General features: G+C 48.1%; 3 protein-coding genes across 9 annotated transcripts; 1 reads left to right on the top strand and 2 right to left on the bottom strand.

Annotated features, from left to right (window-relative positions):
• Positions 1–2,650: 2,650 nt before the first annotated feature.
• On the bottom strand, positions 2,651–9,603 carry mzt2b (mitotic spindle organizing protein 2B). 6 transcript variants are annotated; one of them, XM_086187805.1, is made up of 5 exons: positions 9,459–9,603; positions 6,341–6,529; positions 6,102–6,262; positions 4,693–4,830; positions 2,651–3,573 (listed from the first exon to the last, which is right to left on the bottom strand). In XM_086187805.1, the coding sequence occupies exons 2-5, from the start codon at positions 6,514–6,516 to the stop codon at positions 3,425–3,427; spliced, it is 624 nt and encodes a 207-aa protein (XP_086043931.1). In that variant the 5' UTR covers positions 6,517–6,529; positions 9,459–9,603; the 3' UTR covers positions 2,651–3,424. The 6 variants fall into 6 exon arrangements, with proteins under 6 accessions (XP_086043931.1, XP_086043929.1, XP_086043932.1 ...); XM_086187803.1 differs by lacking the exon at positions 9,459–9,603 and adding an exon at positions 8,129–8,412 and having other exon boundaries at positions 2,884–3,573; XM_086187806.1 differs by lacking the exon at positions 9,459–9,603 and adding an exon at positions 8,129–8,411 and having other exon boundaries at positions 2,884–3,570.
• Positions 9,002–15,298, top strand: trim23 (tripartite motif containing 23). The gene is made up of 11 exons (XM_086187800.1): positions 9,002–9,298; positions 10,154–10,316; positions 10,645–10,766; positions 11,161–11,439; positions 11,518–11,700; positions 11,782–11,997; positions 12,358–12,492; positions 12,572–12,701; positions 12,978–13,088; positions 13,315–13,439; positions 13,515–15,298. The coding sequence occupies exons 1-11, from the start codon at positions 9,200–9,202 to the stop codon at positions 13,692–13,694; spliced, it is 1,743 nt and encodes a 580-aa protein (XP_086043926.1). The 5' UTR covers positions 9,002–9,199; the 3' UTR covers positions 13,695–15,298.
• On the bottom strand, positions 15,265–20,462 carry ppwd1 (peptidylprolyl isomerase domain and WD repeat containing 1). 2 transcript variants are annotated; one of them, XM_086187799.1, is made up of 12 exons: positions 20,104–20,462; positions 19,707–19,809; positions 19,033–19,136; positions 18,774–18,894; positions 18,229–18,676; positions 17,970–18,160; positions 17,340–17,529; positions 17,017–17,198; positions 16,853–16,934; positions 15,880–16,062; positions 15,625–15,770; positions 15,265–15,452 (listed from the first exon to the last, which is right to left on the bottom strand). In XM_086187799.1, exons 1-11 carry the CDS (start codon positions 20,228–20,230, stop codon positions 15,627–15,629), a joined length of 1,875 nt encoding a protein of 624 aa, XP_086043925.1. In that variant the 5' UTR covers positions 20,231–20,462; the 3' UTR covers positions 15,265–15,452; positions 15,625–15,626. The 2 variants fall into 2 exon arrangements, with proteins under 2 accessions (XP_086043925.1, XP_086043924.1); XM_086187798.1 differs by lacking the exon at positions 15,265–15,452 and having other exon boundaries at positions 15,566–15,770.
• Between the last annotated feature and the right edge of the window lie 9 nt (positions 20,463–20,471).

Raw genomic sequence — 20,471 nt, 5'->3', positions numbered from 1 at the left:
ACACCAACAGCTGGCATGTATTTATTTTTGGAAGTGGAGTCAGAGGGAGCTTCCTTGATCATGAACCACACCGCCATTACCATGACCACTGATAACAGTAGGAATCGTAAACAAGCTAATCACCACGGGCCTGTTTGTGTTTTGCATGTGCAAAAAGGGGGGGGGGGGGGAGGGCGCCGAGATGTGTGTGCGAAAGGGTTAACTTCCCTCCCTGGTTGCATGCTGCTTTCTCTTGCTCTGTCAAGCCCCATTAAACCTGCTACACCACAGCAATATGGTGCCATCAATTACAGGCACGCCGCTATCAATGCAGAGCGCCGAGGAGAGGCAGGAACACATAAACAGGACAAACGGCCACATAAAGGGCCTGCAGCTATAAAGCCCCGCGGCCTCGTAGGTGCACGCGCTCCCTTTGCATCCCATCTTTCAGGAAACAACAACAACAACAAAAAAACACAGGCGTTTCACTTTCATTCATGGTACCAATCATCAATGATTTCTAAATAAGGCTGATGAAAATTTGGCCACATGAGGTGGGGACCCTACCTGAGCCAGTGTGATTCTACTGCCCCCATGTGGTGAAACAACATAGGACAATCAAGGCATGAGCATTCACTAACTTTCCCTTATACTTGACCACATTCCTCGGCACAATCATAGGACAAGAAGAAAAGTACAAATCAAAATCAATAGAACCAAGGCAGCCAGAGGAAGATGAAGAGCACTTCCCTTTTTTTTTTTTAAAGTGACACTTACGAATCATTTCATCAGAGTACCCTGCAATCCTCAAGGCTCCGACTGTATAATCAGCCATTCAAGGTGGATTCATTCAGCGCCAGACAATGAGGGAAGCCAGGCCGCGCCTGTAGCCTGGTCTGAGCACGCAGTTTTTGTTGAATACTGAGGAAAAGCCAATATCGACCTCTCGATGTTCTTTATCTTAAAAGATGATTGTGTCTACTACTGAATGATTGTGTACATTCCTGCAAAAGTCATAAAATAACAGAAAATCCTGGTCGATATCGGGCCTGATCAGGGCTTTACAGAGTAGGTAAAAATATCTGCCAATGTTGCTTCTTATCAGTATAAATTCACGCAGCTGACATAAAAGGATGCTATACATACACAGTGGCAGTTCTATTGATTTGGGGGCCCAGTCAAACACAAATGGGGGGCCCCTTCTTGTTTGTCTCAAGCAACAGCGAGTGAACACACCTCAGCTGAAGCAGCTCCTTTGCTGCTGCTAATGGTAGCGAGCTCAGCCTCTCCAGCTGACGTTACACGAGGCGAAGCTACGACTTCTGGATTTCACGACAAGTTCTCAGGTTCAGTAAAAGTAGTAAAAATTCAATTTGTTGTTGACCCTCTGGATCGGTTGCGTAAAAGAGCGATTCTGTTGCCAGCTTGTTGTAGGTAGCTAAGCTAACAAGGCTGGTTTGTGCCCTGCTCACCTCTGAGCACATCAACGTATTATTGGACCGGTTAGTGATTCGCTGTTACTGATATTCAGAGTTTACATAAAACAAATATACTGGCTGTACAACTTGTCAGTAAATGCTTCAGACATGTCTACTGGCAAAATCCTGTGTCGCTACCTGCTGGCTGCAGAGAGGATCTCTGGCTGCTCGGAGAAAGAATTTCTTCAGTTCAGTCAAAAAAGTTTTCCTAAACTGGGAATGTTCCTTCTGCTTTTTCCTCTCAAGTCCACATGGAAAACACCTGATAGTAACAACAGCCATTTTTACAGAAAAACTCAGCAGTACTGCAGTGAAAATGACCTCGCGGTTATGAGCTTACGGTCTGGATGAAGCCTGAAATATGTTGTGTTTGATGGCCAGAATACATGAGTGAAACTTAAACTGTTTTTTTTAATATGGGAAATTTTACATATATATATATATATATATACATATATATATATATATATACACATATATATATATACACACATATATATATATATATATATATATACACACACACAATATTATATATATAAAATTATATATTTATCTCATATTTCCTTCGATGTTTTTGCAGCTTGGCTTGTTTACACAGAACAGTACGGTGGAATGACCCTGCAGTGCCTGAACTCACATTCTGAACCGTACATGCCAGCATCGTTCCAGCTGTTCCTTTAACAGACGCCGCGCCAGCACTGTGATCGCCTCCGCTGGCTGATCGGAGTCGGAATGTTCCGTCCCCCAGACCTGTCTCCACGCACTTTCATACAGACGGAGCAAAGGAGAGCCCCAGTATTTACGACACGAACAGGCGGTTTGTAAGAGGAGCTGCATTTGTCTCTGACGGTCACTCCAATTGCTACGTTTGATTTCCCAACGATGCAGCGAGCAGGGGGCTGTTTAATGTGAAATGGGGGTTGTAATAAAGAATAAAGACGAACTGGTGAGGGCCCCATTTGTAGAGAACTGTGTGTCAGAAATGAGCACTCATTTGGACTGACAAAAACTAAACAACTGTTATGAATAAGAGGACATATATCAAGTTTTTAACCATAAGAGCTCAGAGGAATCGGCTTTGTTTTTTGTTTTTTCTTTAATTTGCAGAAGGAATCTCAGGTAAGTTAATAAAGCAAAGCCTGAGAACAGCAAAAATAATTGGCTTGAAATGAGAGCTGCAGGTTTGGAGTGTGGTTGTACCGACTCCTCCAGGACTTTAGCTCCATTACTGCCTTTGGGAAAGGAAAAAAATAAACATGAATGAGGTGACATTAATGATTGAAGATGCAGATGCAACGACAGGATTTGGAAAGATTCAGCAGACCCATAATTCCTAGCCTGCTGATGCCACGCTTCTACGCAGTGAGGTTTTCAGTCACTCCATTGCTTACAAAACTTGCCAAATTTACACCAAAACAAAAACAACAAAAAAAGGGAGACAACATTTCCAACCGTAACAGTTTATTAAAGAGCAATAACTATATACAAAGTTGCATAATGAATACAGATATTCTAATTTCTCTGTTAAACTTGTTCTTTGTTATTGCATCAATGTTACATGGCAACAAGACAGAGGGTCACTCACAGTGAGAGCTGCCAGGGCGAGAACGCAGAGACACTTTCATGCTGCAACTCTGAAATGAGCGATGCAACCATAATATAAAACCAACGTATTTGCCCCTGACCAGGTTAATAATGCTTAGTTAATGGTTAGTTAACAGTTACTCAGTCTAACTTGACAGGTTGCAGCCAAGTAGGAGAGGTTGGGGCGGGTTTAGGGTGGTTCTTTCCACTCAAGGTCTCGTGTAATTAAGCATTAATAAACAGTTTTAAGTGTTACTGAGCAATCTTTTCCCGCTTTAGGTGAACCACTCATTTCAACAAGTTACACAGTAAAATACAAAGATAAATTAAATGTAACAAAAACCAACATATGTACAGGTAGTCTGTCTCTGAGCTGAGGCTCATGCAGAGTTAATCTGGGAGGAGGAACTGCTGCTGCCAGAGCTCTTGGTCTTCTGCCCTCTGGTGGCGCTGGGCTGCCGCTGCACCCGCTGGCTGGAAGCCTCTCGACTCTTCTCGCTGTGGCTCACGCCGGCTTTGCTGCGCACTGCTGACAAAAGGCAGCAAAGCACACCGATTTACAGACAGAGGCAAACGTAAAAGGGCTGCAGCTGCCGGGGAACAACAAGGCACTCTTCCAAAACAGATGGGACAAAGTGGAAGTACATGAATGAGAAAGAAAGCTGAGATACTTTACCTTCATTTAAAACTGCAAATAGCACAGCACACTTGACCTGCATTGCTTTCAGGAGCTTCAATCTCTCAAGAGACTTAACGCCGGACTAAGTCACTCCGGAAAGAAGAAATTAATCCTTCTCCACAAGAAATGGCTGCAGTTTCCGTCCGTCCAGAGCCCATCGAAAAAAGGGTATTAAATACTGCAAACGGCGCTTCTGCTCCTGACATACGGCACCGAGCAGCAGCCCCAGCAGTGTTTTTGCAGAATATTACGACGTACGAGTGAAGTTAACTCTCCGAGGGTTTGGACATCAGATGTCATCACAACAGTCTGCTCCTAATCTGCAGACTGATCCGGCATGCCGGTGTTTTGTGACACCAGTATTGCTTTTCCATTCGTGGATGTTTCTTTCACCAGAGTACAACGTAGAATTGAAAACAACACTGAAGTAGGGACATTCCTGACTGCATTCATGGCAACACGACAGCAGGACGCCTCTATGAACTCAATACTGCAGTGTGCTCACATGCCCCCATAACAACAGGCAAGTATTACAGTACTGGCAGTAGTAGTTAAATATCAAGCCAAAGATCAGAGTGAGAGACTGAAGTCAGAAACCAGAGATCAAAGTCTGAGATTAGAGGTTTTGTGATGCTTCTCAACCCATGGCCCCTTTCTGATTCCTTCCTTGTTGTAACTGAGTTCTCTGAAAACACTACTGACCAAAACTACTGCTCCCTGTCCAGGCATCACCCGACACAAATGTGCAAGGAGTAACTACAGACAGCACAGCATCTCTCTGCAGGTGACGCATGCATACACAAACATGCCTTCACACAAAGCAGGATACACGGACACACACAAACACAGCGCAGTTATGAGATGAGGGACGCAGCAGCGGCACGATCTGACGGAAAGGAAATAATTTGTGTTAGAAAGAAAAGCAAGCGAGCGAGCAGGCAGACGGAGAGAACGTGCACAAGAAGGGACCTTGAGAGTGAGGAGCGCTAGTGTCTTGGGGGCCATAGACCACGATCTTAGTGTTGACCCTTGTGGCTCTGGCGCCCGACGCTGAGGGGGGAACGCTGACGAGCTTAGGGCTCTTTCCAGGGACCAAAGAATCCTCTTCTTTGGAGAACGAGATTCCAAAGTGGGGGAAGAAAAGAAGTGAGAAAACATCAAGAAGACATGCAGAGAGCCAGCTGGAGAATCCATCTTCAGTTCACCTTCGTTTGAGTGGAAAACCACAACCGGGTGGAGTGAAGATGGACTGTAGTTAGTGATGAAGGTAAAGAAGAACCTCTATCACGCGTGAGGCTTTAGTGGCGGAATGTGAATGTTCAACACGGCTGAGGAGGAAGTGGGAAGAGCGCAGAAAGAGCAGCAGCAGCAAACTGAAAGTCTGCTACAAAAAACACAAAAATTTGGACATTTTTGTTCTCTTCTCTGCTTCGTTATGCAGGCTTCACAAACACTTTTACCAGTAAATTTTCATTTTTTCCATAATATCTTTTTCAGGGGTTAAACTCCTTTAAATGTCTGTTTACACGGGAAAAAGAGACGGAGAAATCGATGTCCTTCTTCCCAACAGCAGATTTAGCACAGCTGCTGTAAACTGAAGCACGTGTGCTCCAGTGTGAAGGCACCTTGAAGCTCATTTCCATGACTTTTCCAAATTTTGTTTTTATTTTTCCTACACTTTTCCACACCTGGGAATTGCTGTTTTTAACTTTCGTGGCTTTTTCCAGGTTTCTAATGGCTGTACGCACTCCGACTTACGCTTCCGTACAAACGCAGACACAACAACACAAACTCCAGCAGAGTGCTGGTGGTTGGTAACCAATCACTTTGATGACTCATCACATCTCAGTACGCTTGGTTTCCATTTATCGTAATGGTTTTGATTTCTACTGAGGCAACCAGTAACACACAGCCAGTAGGCCAGAGAAGGCGTTACGAGCCATCAGGTCCCCCTGACAGGGACTGGGCCCTCTTGGGAGAAATCAAAACAATCCCAGTCGTGGTCATCCATCACGCCGTGACATTGCTTCAGTCAGTTTACGCTTCAGAAATGGAGTTCAAATGACGCTGTTACCATCTTCACTGTGCGCAACTCCACTTTAAAGCCTCACCAGCCTAAAGGCAGCTTCTACGCGTGCATCTATGGCACAGAGGCGCTGTAGTCATGTGACACAGGCAGATGTTTGGAGGTGATGCAGCATCCCGCCGCCTATGTCTGTTAAATGTCAGCTTTTTGTTGTTGATTTTTTTTAAACAGAAGCGAGAACTCATTTGGCAAAGGCTTGAATTTGATACACAGGCCATGATCACCTCACCCAGCTACGGTAAGTGGAGGGCAGTTTGGCTCTAACACCGTCGTTAAGTCTTCAGACACTGACCTCTGGGCTCGGCTGGAGCGGTGGCGGCGCTGGTGCTGTAAGAGGCCGTTGACGTCTCCCCGGCGCCGGTTTCAGCAACCCTCTGACCAGCACACATGGCCTTCAGAGTCTGGAAGACGGCTTGAGGGGCCACGTTCATCTTAAGTAAGTCCACAATGATCCTGAGAGGGGACAAGAGGAGGGTTCTGGAACTCCGTGAGCTGGAGCCGCGTGTGTCTGCAGGGGAGTATGACACTTACTTGAAGACCTCCTGGTCCACTGTGACACCGGCGGCCTGAGTCAGCTCGTACAGCTCGCTCTCTTCAGCAGTGAGGATCTTCTTCTTCTTCATGGCGTATTTCTGCACGTTGGAGGTGACCACCAGCGCGGGGGAGTCCGGGGCAGAGGGCGCCGTTTGCTGCGCTTGTTGGGACATTGTTGATGGACACCTAAATGGGGGGACCATCACAAATATGAGCAAAAAACAGGTCCTCACTGGCTCACGGGTGTAGGCTCACCGTGGTTTACGAAATCAGGCAGAAGTGTCCATATAAGTGTCGAAGTGTGTATGAAATAAAAAAAAACAACTTCAAATAACAGATCATCTATAGCGATAAATAATGGTTGGCACACATCAAATGAAAAGCACGCAATTTAGAAAGAAGTGATACTAAAAACAGCAGAATGAGCAGCAACAACGACGTCGTCACATTGCACATGAGACACTGCGTTGTTGCACATGGAGACATTGCGTTGTTGCACATGGAGACATTGCGTTGTTGCACATGGAGACATTGCGTTGTTGCACATGGAGACATTGCGTTGTTGCACATGGAGACATTGCGTTGTTGCACATGGAGACACTGCGTTGTTGCACATGGAGACATTGCGTTGTTGCACATGAGACACTGCGTTGTTGCACATGGAGACACTGCGTTGTTGCACATGGAGACATTGCGTTGTTGCACATGGAGACATTGCGTTGTTGCACATGGAGACACTGCGTTGTTGCACATGGAGACATTGCGTTGTTGCACATGAGACACTGCGTTGTTGCACATGAGACACTGCGTTGTTGCACATGGAGACATTGCGTTGTTGCACATGGAGACATTGCGTTGTTGCACATGAGACACTGCGTTGTTGCACATGAGACACTGCGTTGTTGCACATGGAGACATTGCGTTGTTGCACATGGAGACATTGCGTTGTTGCACATGGAGACATTGCGCTGTTGCACATGAGACATTGCGTTGTTGCACATGGAGACACTGCGTTGTTGCACATGGAGACACTGCGTTGTTGCACATGAGACACTGCGTTGTTGCACATGGAGACATTGCGTTGTTGCACATGAGACATTGCGTTGTTGCACATGGAGACACTGCGTTGTTGCACATGGAGACACTGCGTTGTTGCACATGGAGACATTGCGTTGTTGCACATGAGACACTGCGTTGTTGCACATGGAGACATTGCGTTGTTGCACATGAGACATTGCGTTGTTGCACATGGAGACATTGCGTTGTTGCACATGAGACATTGCGTTGTTGCACATGAGACATTGCGTTGTTGCACGTGGAGACATTGCGTTGTTGCACATGAGACATTGCGTTGTTGCACAAAGCTGAAATCTTAAAATTCGTTTAACCCCTTGGCGTGCAGCAGGAGAACAGCATCGGGAACAAAGGTCGCTCTCCTACTCTGGGTCTTACAGGCCGGACAGCGGAACCTGCGACCAGGTGGCAGCTCCACGATGAGCTGGGCTGCTTGCTGCCAGGCAGCCTCTGTCAGTGGCACTGACATCGGAATATCGACTTTGTTCTCAGGCAGAATTCACACGGTCTGGCATTAAAATCCAATTAATTCGACGTACAGATGTTCAACCAGCACCGAAGCTGAACTGCAGAAAACAAACACCAGAACAGAACCGGAAAACTCCGCCTCCAGTGTTCGCTCGAGCAACCATTAACAACCATGAACAACCGACGTCAGACTGGCAGAAACTCCAGCACGACGTTTATAGTGAAAGAGAGAGACACACATACCCTTAAATTGGCCGCGAGACGCCTCTGGGTTACCGCTTCCCTCCAGCGTTCAGTTGTTGGGACCAAACGCAGCGCGAACAACTACGTCATCTTAAGGAGACAAACCGCGCTGCACCATGGGGCTCGTAGTCAACGCGGTTTTGCTCGCTTTCTACTGTTTACCGTTAAAATCTGATGTCTGTGTATTTGAATAGATGCGCTAAAAGGGAAAAGATGGTACTAATGTAGTACAATACAACAGTACTGCAGTAAATCCTCCCTCCTATGGGTTCCATTGTTCCGTGAGAGGCGTTCCAGGTATTTTGGTCATAACGTTTGGATCTGGCCGGATTCACTACCTTCCTCACGGTCAAGGCTGCTCTACTGCTGTCTGTTTCTGTTTACTATGAATCTGAATGATTATCAATATCTGTCTTCATCCGGAATTACCTTTTTTTTGCCTACACATTCCAAACGATACATGAAACTATAAGATAGTTTCAAAATTTCCACCTGATAAATATTATTTATTGTCACAAATGTAAACCTCCTTTCAAAAATACTTTAAAAATGTACTTGCTGTCATTATAAAATGATGTAAAAAATAATAATAATCAAGTACATTCCTCTTCGTGACTTGCTGTTGAAATATTATTAGAGCACTATTAACACGTTAACAAAATGTGTATTCATTTCATTGTTAAATTGTATTTCTATGTCTTGCAATATATGTTGCTTAACCATGATGATGATGTCCAATAATAATAATAATAATAATAATAATAATAATAATAATACACAGGTGCGTCACCAAGTCTGTCAAAGCGCGCATGCGCTACAAAGGAGGACGTTTGTAGTTCTGATTGCTAGATTTTGTACCTGCGGCGAAAGGCGACGCTTTAAAACCTGCGGGCAATTTGTGATGGAAACAAAACACGAACGTGTAGCGGTTGGCAGGAGAGTGGCGTCCGGTCTGAAACCGCGTGAAAACGGTTTGGAAAAAAAACGGCTAAGCGAGCCGAAACCGGAAGTACGCGCGGGGACACGCTCTCGCACCTGCTCAGTGTTCTCCGCCCTGCTTGTCGTCCGAGAATGGCCGCTGCTGCAGCAGGAATAAACAAGCAGGGCGCCGTAGCGACGATGGAGCCTTGTGTGCGACACGGGAGGGGGGCGAATGGAAGCACCGTTAAGGTCAGAAAACAGACGCTCGGGATCCGCGGGTGGATCGCGACCCCTGCGGTCACTGGGTTTTTAGATCGTTCGCGCGATGGATCGACAGCAGGTTTGCCGTCGTGGCTGCTGATCTTAGGGCGCTGCGTCGGCGTCAGTGGCCGTGGATGCCAGCAGTCACCTCGATTCCGTAGCGGCACTGTAGTTGCCAAATGCGGTGGCGGTTGAATGATGTCGGTAGGGTTAGCTTCGTGAGGCTGGGAGGTGCTACATGCTAGCAGAGCCGGATGGTCCATGGCTCGATGCCCCTGCTGCTCCTGTGTGTGTTAGCATAGCTTAGTACACTGATCCGTGTCAGGAGTTCGGGACAGCGTGAACCCGTTCCCCCTGTAGCGGGGCTGTGCATTGGAACCGACCCAGCAATATTGCACGGTATTTTTCCCCTCCCCACGGTGCTGTGCAGATATTCCATGCTGTAGTATCGATATCGTATGGTGACAGAATCCTAATCTGTGCCCATCCGTGTCATGGCAGATTCATTTGATGATGTCATCTCAGATTGTGTTAAACGACGTTACTGATGATTTTACGGCAGTTATCTGCCAGATGAGGCTACAACAGAGTGTTTCACATGCTACAGTTGTTACTTTTGAGGTTATGTCACTACAGCTGTGTTTCTGATTGTGTTGACAGCTACAGTCAGACTGCTGTGTGGATGTGTGATATATTGAAATATATCCAACACACACACACACACACAGTTGCTGTGAAATTGCCCCCTCCCTCTGACTCCAGCAGCCTCTGCAGCAGTGACCTCCACACACACACACACACACACACACACACACACACACGCTGTTGTCTGTTCATTTACAGGTGCTGGAGTGTGGGGTGTGTGAGGACGTCTTCTCCCTCCAGGGGGACAAGGTTCCCCGGCTCCTGCTCTGCGGTCACACAGTGTGCCATGATTGTCTCACCCGACTGCCCCTCCACGGCCGAGCGGTCCGCTGCCCCTTCGACAGGCAGGTCACGGAGCTGGGTGAGAGTCTCCGTCCTGCTCTGCCCCGACATGTCACCACTGTCCCGACTGACGCATGTGCATGATGTAGAGGGAGGTGGACTGTGACTGGGGAATGTTTAGACCGCTTGGCATGGATCCTCCTTTGACCTCTCTGGTCCGACTATGGAGGAATTAGAAAAGTCCCACAAGGAAACTTGAATTTGATGAAGGAGGTCAAATGTTCCCACAGAAGAAACTGAAACCACTTCATTGTAGAAATGGCAACATTGAGCTTTCGGTGTCTCGTTGGCATTGGTGGGCCTTTTTGTCTGAAATGTTTTTCTGTCTTTCTGTCGAACCTGTCCAGGAGACTCTGGAGTTTGGGGTTTAAAGAAGAACTTTGCTCTGCTTGAACTTTTGGAGCGACTCCAGAACGGAGCCACCAACCAGTCGGGAATGGCAGAGGATGCTTTGAAAGGCATGGGAGAAGTAAGAGCACCGTGATGACGTGTGGACTGATTTCACAGGCTTGTTTGGAGGAACAAACGTAGCCTGATCAAACCTGAACTCCATTCAAAAACAAGCAATTTAAAAGTGGTTTGCTTGTCACGTCGTGGAAATATGTGACAAAGCTTGAATTCATAATTTATACAAATCAGCATTGTGATGTTGTTAATTTGGCCTGGTTTTGATCAAAGTCATCACAGTAAAATCTGAATTGGAAGCAGCAGTGACTCATATTTTCATGGTTCTAATGGCCTCCTGCCCAACGGGACTCCCCGCGCTACAGGACTGGCCCTGATGGCTACGCAGGTTGATGACATGAAGAAACGATGCATCAGACCTGATGCTCTTTGTCTCACTGACTCTCCTGGTTTTCTAGTGTATCATCCGCTGCGATGAAGACGAGAGCCACACGGCCTCCATGTACTGCACCGTGTGCGCCACCCACCTGTGCGCCGAGTGCTCCCAGCTCACCCACTCCACTCGCACGCTGGCCAAACACCGCAGGGTGCCGCTGGCAGACAAACCTCACGAGAAGACCCTGTGCCCGCAGCACCAGGTCCACGCCATCGAGTTTGTCTGCCTGGAGGAGGCCTGCCAGTCCGGACCCCTCATGTGTTGTGTGTGTAAGGAGTACGGCAAGCACCAGGGACATAAGGTAGTCGGCAAGGACAATCTGATGCGTTACACCCTCGTTAAAGAAAGATGTTTATGCGTCCTTACGTTTCTGTTGTAGCACGCTGTTCTTGAGACCGAAGCCAACCAGATCCGCGCGTCCATCTTGGACATGGCCCACTGCATCCGTACCTTCACAGATGAAGTGTCCGAGTACTCGAGGAAGCTGGTGGGCATCGTGCAGCAGATAGAAGGTGGAGAGCAGATAGTGGAGGACGGAGTTGGGATGGCACACACCGAACATGTAAGACTCGGATGCCGTAAGACATGAATGCTCACGCGATGATTCCGTCTGGCGTTAACATGTTCATCGCGTCCTCATCAGGTCCCCGGCACAGCCGAGAGCGCACGCTCCTGCGTGCGAGCGTATTTCGCAGACCTCCACGAGACTCTGTGCCGGCAGGAGGAGATGGCGCTGAGCGTGGTGGACGCTCACGTGCGGGAGAGGCTGATCTGGCTGAGGCAGCAGCAGGAGGACATGACCATCCTGCTGTCCCAGGTCTCCACCGCCTGCCTGCACTGCGAGAAAACCCTCCAACAGGTAGGACACGTGTCCCGCAGTGCAGTAAACACTCACACCCAGCAGGATAGAAAACAAAAATACCTGTCCCCATAAGTATCGAGTATTGAAGTATTTGTGGATCGTTGACAGCTAGAGTACTTGACAGAGCTAAGTACATGTTTTGTTTGCAGTAACTCTTCAAGGGCCTCTGACTTGGAGCAAGATTCGCTCTTTCAAAGTGTAACTGACAGCCTTGATATCGAGAAACACGCTTGAAATGTGAAATGTTGATGTCTCAGGATTTTACTCATCATTTTCGCGAGCGTTTTCTGTGATTTCATTCGTGCGTATCTCGTATATAAAAAGTCATTTGAGTCTTTAACTCCTCGCTGGCTGCAGGACGACTGCAGAGTCGTTCTGGCCAAGCAGGAGATCAACTGTCTGCTGGAGACGCTTCAGAAGCAGCAGCATCAGTTCACCGAGCTGGCCGACCACATCCAGCTGGACGCCGGCATCCCCGTCACCTTCACCAAGGTACGAGCTCAAGTCTGAGTCAGCTATGCCGCATAAAGGCCGGTCCAGCGAGGCAGTGAGAGTTATGTTCTGTTTTCAGGACAACCGGGTCCACATCGGTCCCAAGATGGAGATCCGTGTAGTCACACTGGGCCTTGATGGCGCTGGAAAAACCACCATCCTCTTCAAGCTGAAGCAGGATGAGTTCATGCAACCCATCCCGACCATCGGTACGTGGAAGTGGGAGTGGCGACGCTCCACCCGCGGGGCCTCACGTGCGCCAGCTTGCTCTCCTCTGAAGACACCTAGCAGGGAGCGACCACGGAGAGAATAGTTTTGGCCATGAGATATCACGTGATCAAGTAGATCATTAAACTGAGGGAACAAGTTAGATCTTGTGGCCTCAAAATAAGCACAGAGCTGAAAATGACAAAACCAAACGAACTTTGGCTTCAGGAAAAGATTCTGGTCCGAAATAAAACTTGTTTTCAATTTTTGTTTTCAAGGTTTCAACGTGGAGACTGTCGAATATAAGAACTTGAAATTTACCATCTGGGACGTTGGTGGAAAACATAAGCTGAGACCTCTCTGGAAGCACTACTACCTGAACACTCAAGGTACGGTGAGCCTGAATCTAACCAAACACATCTGCAGGGCAGTCTGAGGTTTCATGTTCCGGATTCCAAGCACAGCAACAATTCTGCCGCCAATAATTGCTTCACTCAGTGCCAGATATTAAACTTTAAAGGTGTGCTGACATTCCAAGCTAACTTTTAACGGTAGTTTAACACAAATCTGCAAGACTCCTTTTGAAGTTAAACATCTGGGTTCCTCCTCCTGCAGCGGTGGTGTTTGTGATTGACAGCTGCCACAGGGACCGACTGATGGAGGCCCACAGTGAGCTCGCCAAACTACTGACAGAGAAGGAGCTGAGAGACGCCTTGCTGCTCATCTTCGCGAACAAACAGGTACTGGAGCAGTGTCCCAGCCTGCCTCCACAGTTCCCCCGGGGTAGCGTGTAACTCTGGGTGCTCGTTTTTCAGGACGTTCCTGGTGCCGTGTCGGTGGAGGAGATGACGGAGCTGCTGAGCCTACACAAGCTGTGTTGTGGGAGGAGCTGGCACATTCAGGGCTGTGACGCCCGCAGTGGGATGGGCCTTCACGAGGGTCTGGATTGGCTCTCCAGACAGCTGGTGGCTGCTGGAGTCCTGGACGTGGCCTAAGGGTCACGCGCTACATCGCTGTTCTGGTCCACATTGACCCTCCCCTGGAGCCCTGACCCCAAACCCCAGTCCCTGAGCCCCATTTACCAGTCCTGAATGAGGCTGTGGCTGTAAGCCCCTCCCCCCTTCGTCCTCGTCCCTCCATCTTTGTGCATTGTTGGGCAAAGCAAAGATGTAAATGCTGTCTCAAGCGTCATCGAATGGAAGCATGGAAACTAAAAAAACCACAAGCAGAGTCCTACCAGTCACACCCGCTCTCCCAGTACACTCACGGACCGACACCCCAGTTACAGGACGAGTCTGGTATTTTTCAACCTGGGCCCTGCTTCTTCTGTCAGTGGGACTTTTGAATGGGATTTTGGTTCATTTCCTGAAATCAGGTGTGTAGTTAACAAGCTTGAGTTATGACAACGTCACATACATCAGTGAATTCAGCACTCTAGAACTTCAAAGCAAAACAGGCGTGCAAAGAAAGAAGTTGGACGTTCAAAAAAAAAAAAAAATTTGCTAATTTATTTCCGTGTTTCAGATTCTTGATAACCCAGGTTGAAAAATCCAGGGTTTTCTCTTGAGGACTGTCCTACTGCTTGGTTCCTAAGGCAGCTCACAGCCTGACACCTCGCTGACTCGGTTTTTCCGGCGTCTGAACCCTCCAGGAAACTGTCTGGTTCTGAGGAATCCAGAACTGGTGGATTCAGATTCAGTGGGGATGTTGAAAATGGCCGACAAGAGTGGACGTATCCCTTATTTATCTCACATTACTCGGTAATCTCTCAGTAGACAACACTTAGCCATGATGACACCACCTCTTTGTACATACATTTGCAGGTAAATGTTCACCGTGGATACAATGAACCCAGAGGGCTTCCAGGGACTCACTTCAGCGGTTTCAGACTGGCTATTCTCACTCTGCCTTGTAATGTTAGCAATAGCCGCTGATGATTCATCGGGTCTTAAAATTTATGTTTGCAAGAGTTTGTGTGTGCGCGCGCGTGTGTGTATTTAAAGACGGTCTTGAAGTGGAGCGCTAAGAGTTTTGGTTTGAATGTCTGTTGCAAAATGTTTACGGAACTTTATTTATGAGGGAAGGAGGACGTAGCCCTGAGTTGAGGCTGTTTAGTGGAGTGTCTTGTACGCGGGATTCGTCAAACGCACTTGTCTGCTGCCTCACCGCCAGTTTTCATTTGGATGCAAATGAAGTATCTGCTGTTTATTTGTAGAGTCCAAGTATTAATCTCACTGCTACAAATGTCTCGTTGATATATTGAAGCATCTCACTTGTCCTGTTACCTGTCAGGAGAGCCTTCAGTAATGTGAAACGTTGAACCTACCACTGACACCTATCTTGTTAACAAGGAACCAACATTTTGAGTTTGATTTATTCATTGCTATGTAATGTTTACTACTCGTTATCTATGTATAAAAATAAAAAAAACCTGTGACAAGCCTTTCCACATAGTTTGTGTAAACATCCATATGTTTCTGAAATGTAGAAGCACAATGCTCCGACACCTTTGTTACCAGTGAACTTGATAATGGCTTTTGTATATTATTCATAATGTGATGCTGTAAAATAAACTAGTTGACCTCAGTTGACCGACTCCTCGGCTTTTCCTTGTGGCGAAAGAAGAGAGGCTTCGTCCAGATGAGTAGTTTGCCTCCCCGGTGCTGGTAAAGATGTTTTTCCCCTCCTTTGTGACCCCAGAGTGCAGAGAGAGTCAAGAGTGGAACTCCGCGCCTCGTTGGTCACTGATTCAGCTGAAAAAAAAAAACGGTTGAACTGCATCGCACAACCGCCGTGACACAACTCACCGAGTCAGTGACTCGTGATCCGTTTGGCATGGAACAAGAAAAATGCCACACAATACTCAAAGCGTTCTTTAATAATTTGTTAAAAACAGGACTGTACAGGACACGATAAGAGACATACAATCACTTGATGGTGATGTTGATGATGCTGATGTCTTCGTACGGTTTGTCCGTCTTCGGGTTGACCTTGACGTTGGAGATCCTCTGGACCGTCTCCATCCCTTTAATACACCTCCCGAACACTGTGTGCTTGTTGTCCAGCCACGGCTGCGCAGGACAAATGAACATTCTACTTAATGAGGTTTCAAGCAGGATGAGACAGGACCACAGGCTGTGGTCTCGACAGATTTAAATAAGAGGAACGTGGTCAACTTACGGTCGGCACAACAGTGATGAAAAACTGTGAGCCGTTGGTGCCGGCGCCTGCATTCGCCATACTGAGCGTGTACGGACGATCGTGTCTCAGCGTGGCGTGGAACTCGTCCTCAAACTCTCCTCCCCAGATGCTCTCTCCCCCCATGCCAGTGCCTGTGGGGTCTCCCGTCTGAATCATGAAACCCTGCACACAACAGAGACGGTCTTTAAACGCGACCTGTGGAAGCTGAGGACGAGCTGCTGCGTCTGTCCACGACGGGGACAATCAGGAGAGGAAAAGCCCAGACGGCGCGTGGTTCTTGTCGTAAGGCAGGAAGAGGACGCTCAGTCTCAGCGTGATATCACTCATAGCAACACGACAACGTTTAGGGGAAAACTAATTGTCAGTCATGCCCAGAGCCAGACTAGGACACAGAGACCCTCCTCTCCGCTGCACTCAGGAACTGAGATCAACGCTGACTAGCTTAGTGAGTGTTAGCATCGACTTGTCCAGCAGGAATCCTCCTCCTCCTCATCATCATCAGTAGCAGCAGTCCCTCTTCTAGTCCTCAACAAACGTTTGGTTCTGTTCACCCAAGTTCCAGTGGAGCTTTGGATGTGCTGCGTCAAATCACTGCGCCCAGTCAGGAAAGTAGTTCCGGCTACGTGTCTGATTCTAAAATCCTAATATTTCTTAGCTATTTCAGGGGAAGCGTGGCTCAAAGGTAGAGTGGTCGTCGAGCAACCAAAGGGTCGCTGGTTCGATCCTCACTTCCCCCGGTGACCACGTCCAAGTATCCTTGAGCAAGATACTGAACCCCTAATTGCTCCTGATGGCCCTGCGATGGACTGGGCAGAGTGAACGCCGCCTCTTGCCCGACATCAGCTGGGATGGGATGGGATGAGATAAGCCCCCCCCCACAACCTAGCTAGGGGAGGGCGGCTACTAATCTCAGCTGTGTAAGGAGCCCCGATTCCTCTCTAGGAAAGCTCACCTTGATGACTCGGTGGAATATGTGGTTGTTGTAGTAGCCGTTCCTGCTGTGAACACAAAAGTTCTCCACCGTTTTTGGGCATCTGAAAACAAAACAGCAAAGAACTGTTAGTGAAGCGTTACAGCTGACAGACCGGAGTCCTGACGCTCACGCTGGAAACCTACTCCACAGGGAAGAGCTTAATGTGGATGTCTCCCATGGTGGTGTGGATGGTGGCGCTGTCCGACACTCTCTTGGGGCCCTCCGCCTGCGTGGCGGCCATCACCTCCTCCTTGGAAGGCTTCTCGTTGAAGATATCTCTGTCTGAGTCGGCACTCTTTGTATCCTCTGGTTCCCTCTTTGAGAACTTAAAAAAATAAAATAAAATCGAGACATCTAAAGATCAAAATGTCACTTTAAACATTCATTCATTCCTAAATCGGCAACTTCTATTGATGGACGCCGCGGTCAACACCAGCACTGTGACATCAGCGCCTGCTTCTCTCACCATGTAGAAGCGATTCTTCTTGAATGCGGTGCAGAAGATGGTGGGGTCCGGCTCCAGGTTCTGTAAGGCAGGGTTATCAGACGCCTTCATCTCGACGGTAGGCGCCACCTGCATGGCCTTGGCGATCCCCTGGAAGAGGCTCAGCTGCACCACACGGATGTTCTCCAGCTTCCCCAGAATACGTACACATCTGGCAAGAGAAGACAGACACGGTCCACCAGCAGTTCCTGGGACTTCCATCTCAGGAACAGTTTGTCTCTGAACTAAAGAGGTTCCTTCTGCCTGTTGCCTGGATTTCAGCTGCGCTCTACAACCAGCCCAGGTGAAGCCACCTCGACCGATGACGCTCTCCTCTCTCGTCGCTGTTTCTAATTCCAACTGAAATTCGATTTCAGCATAAACAACTAGGGAGGTCAGTACCTTCTTGTTTTCTGCTCTATGACGTGTCTGCAGTACATTAAAAATCAAACTCCGTCTGTTTTGGCTTTGTGTTTGCCAGGTCTCCCACTAACAGCTTACATTTGGCTCGAATCTTTTTTCGTAAAGCTCATCTGGTTTGTCGTCTCATAGGAAGGAACCCCACCAACTCGTCTCCATTTCTTTCATTCCATGCACTTTGTGCGGACGCACCTGTTGGTTTCCACGTTGATGACCTTGATTCCCAACATGGTCCCGTACAAGACAAAATGTCCCGTCTCGTCAAAGATGATGTTGGTCAGTCGGATCCCGTCCACCTTCTCCAGTTCTCTCTCCACAGCCATCCGCCTGCCAAACTCCATGTCGGGCAGCTGCTGCCTCATCTGCTGCAGCTCTGTGAACATCTGACGGAAACAGCCGGTGTGAGAAGCTCCTGAAGGACCCGCAGCAGAGAAGATGGAGGAGAACTTACTGTCAACGACTCGTCGAACACTCTCATCAGTTTTCCTGTCAGAAAGCGGAAGATCCGGACTTTCCTGTCAGAGGCGATGGTGGCCATTTTCTTCCCGTCGGAGGAAAAGGCGAGGCTGGTGGGGTACGTTTTGTGTTTAGCAAATTCGTACAAGTCTGTGTCTGTTTTGTACTCCCACTGCACTTGTTTGGGGAACTTGAATTCGTTCGGGAGGCCAGTCCAGTATTCCAACATTCCAGCTTTGTCAGCAGACACAATGACTCTAAATTTGGCATTCAGGCGGATTTGGGACAGCGGCGATGAGTGCATCTTGTCAAAGACGTGGAGGGGCTCATTGCTTCCCCGTCCATCGTAGACAAAGATCTTCCCTGTGGATTTTTCGGAGCAGGCCACAGTACAAATGGCATCTCCAGGATTATAGATCCACTCACTCTGACCAGGATGAAAGCTGCAGACAAAAGGGAGAAACATCCAAGGCTGGGAACGTTTGCGAATGGATAAAAAACTCAGCTTCCTTCTCACGTTTATACACAACTACAACTCACCCCAACTTCAGCATATTGATCATATCAAAGTTGACAACATCAAACACTTTCATGGCCTGATCATCTCCGACGGAGCACAGAAGAGCCCCCTCAGCGCTGATGGCGATGCTCTCGATGACGCCTGCAGAACACACAAGGCCGTCAGCGCGCCACACAGCCACAAGTAAACCAGGAAAACCTGCCATTCACTCCTTCTGGATCTTTCCTCTGTCAGAAGATAAAGAATCCACGAGCAACAAGTGATAAATTCTTTCCATACCGAGATGACTTCGGAAGTGTTTGACAAACTCGATTCCCTCGTCTTCTTTCTTCTTCCAAAACTTGACATGGCCGTCCTGGCTGGCCGTGAGAATGAAATCTGTCCTGGAAAGAAAAGAAAAGAGAGAAAAAGAGAGGGAGAGAAAATAATTAATGAGAAACACACAAAAGGAAAAACAAGGTCATCCACCAGTGTAGCTGCGTTACTGTGAACACATTCGAAAACCGCTGAAAGGCAAATAAACCCAATCATGAGCAGGAACAAGGCTCCTGCGTCTTCACGGGTCACATTCTGGCACAGGGCGGCGCAGTGGAGCAGTGGTCAGCGCTGTGACCTCACAGCAAGAAGGTTGTGGGTGGAGCCCCGGCTGCAGCACGGGGTCTTTCTGGGTGAGTCTGCATGTTCTCCCTGTTCCTGCTGGGTTCTCTCTGGTACTCCAGCTTCCTCCACAGTCCAAAGACATCAAGAGGGACCAGGTTAATCCAGACTCTAAATTGACCGTAGGCGTGGCTGGGAGAGCCAATGGTTGTCTGTCTCTATGTGTTGGCCCTGCCATGGACTGGTGACCTGTCCAGGGGGAAGGAAGCTGGGATAGGCTCCACCCCCTGCGACCCTTAACAGGATAAGATGTAGAAAATGGATGGATGGATGGACACTGTGGCACAGTCACTTACTTGGAGCAAGCTATGTGTGTGATGACGTCTCTGTGCATGTAGCTCCGCTCATACATGGCGGCTGAAGGAAGGTTGTCCAGATAGACACGCTCGTACTCCAACACTGAGTAGAAGAGAGGACAAGAACCGGTTCAACAGAGAGACACTGGCTGGCTGTGAATGCCTCTCCCGTCCAGACGGCAGGGCGGCTTCATATTAATTTGAACTTCTTTTTTTTTTCAAGGTTTAGAGCGTTTAAATACATTTCCCCAGAATGCAATATAATGTTATAGTGTATGGAGATAAGAACAACAAGAAGACATCATCCAGTTAGCAGGAGCTTTGGTTTGCGTCATAGTCTTGAATGAGTCGCAGACTCCAGAAAACGGGGAGAAGTAGGAAACTTCCAGAATCAGACCTTTCCTCTTCTTAGCCGCCGTAGCCTCGCTGGGCAAGGGTCCGACCCAGTCATCATCTTCGCCGTCACCGTCTGCACTTTCGTCTGCTTTTCGCTTTAGCTCCACATTGTTATCAACCTCCGCCATTTCTCCGCCGATTTTCCGTTTTATAGCTTCTCCGTTGCTGTGCTTCCGGTTGGCGCCCAGACTGTTCGCTAGTTATGAATCCAGCCGCAAAAATCGTCCCTACAATATCATTCTTTCTCCCAATAAATGTCAGTACTTCGTGTTCGAAAGACGACCGTGTGTACGGTGGAATGATTTTAAACGACCCTGAATCTATCTCAATTGAATCCCTTGTAGTGGAACCAATGTAAGTCGCCGTTTC

Source organism: Aulostomus chinensis, chromosome 19 (genome assembly GCF_037954235.1).
Source record: "Aulostomus chinensis isolate RoL2024-O1b breed Wild chromosome 19, RoL_Achi_v1.0, whole genome shotgun sequence".
Lineage (NCBI taxonomy): Eukaryota > Metazoa > Chordata > Actinopteri > Syngnathiformes > Aulostomidae > Aulostomus > Aulostomus chinensis.
Note: the sequence above shows the minus strand (reverse complement) of the source record. Positions and strands in the feature narration are given on the sequence as shown.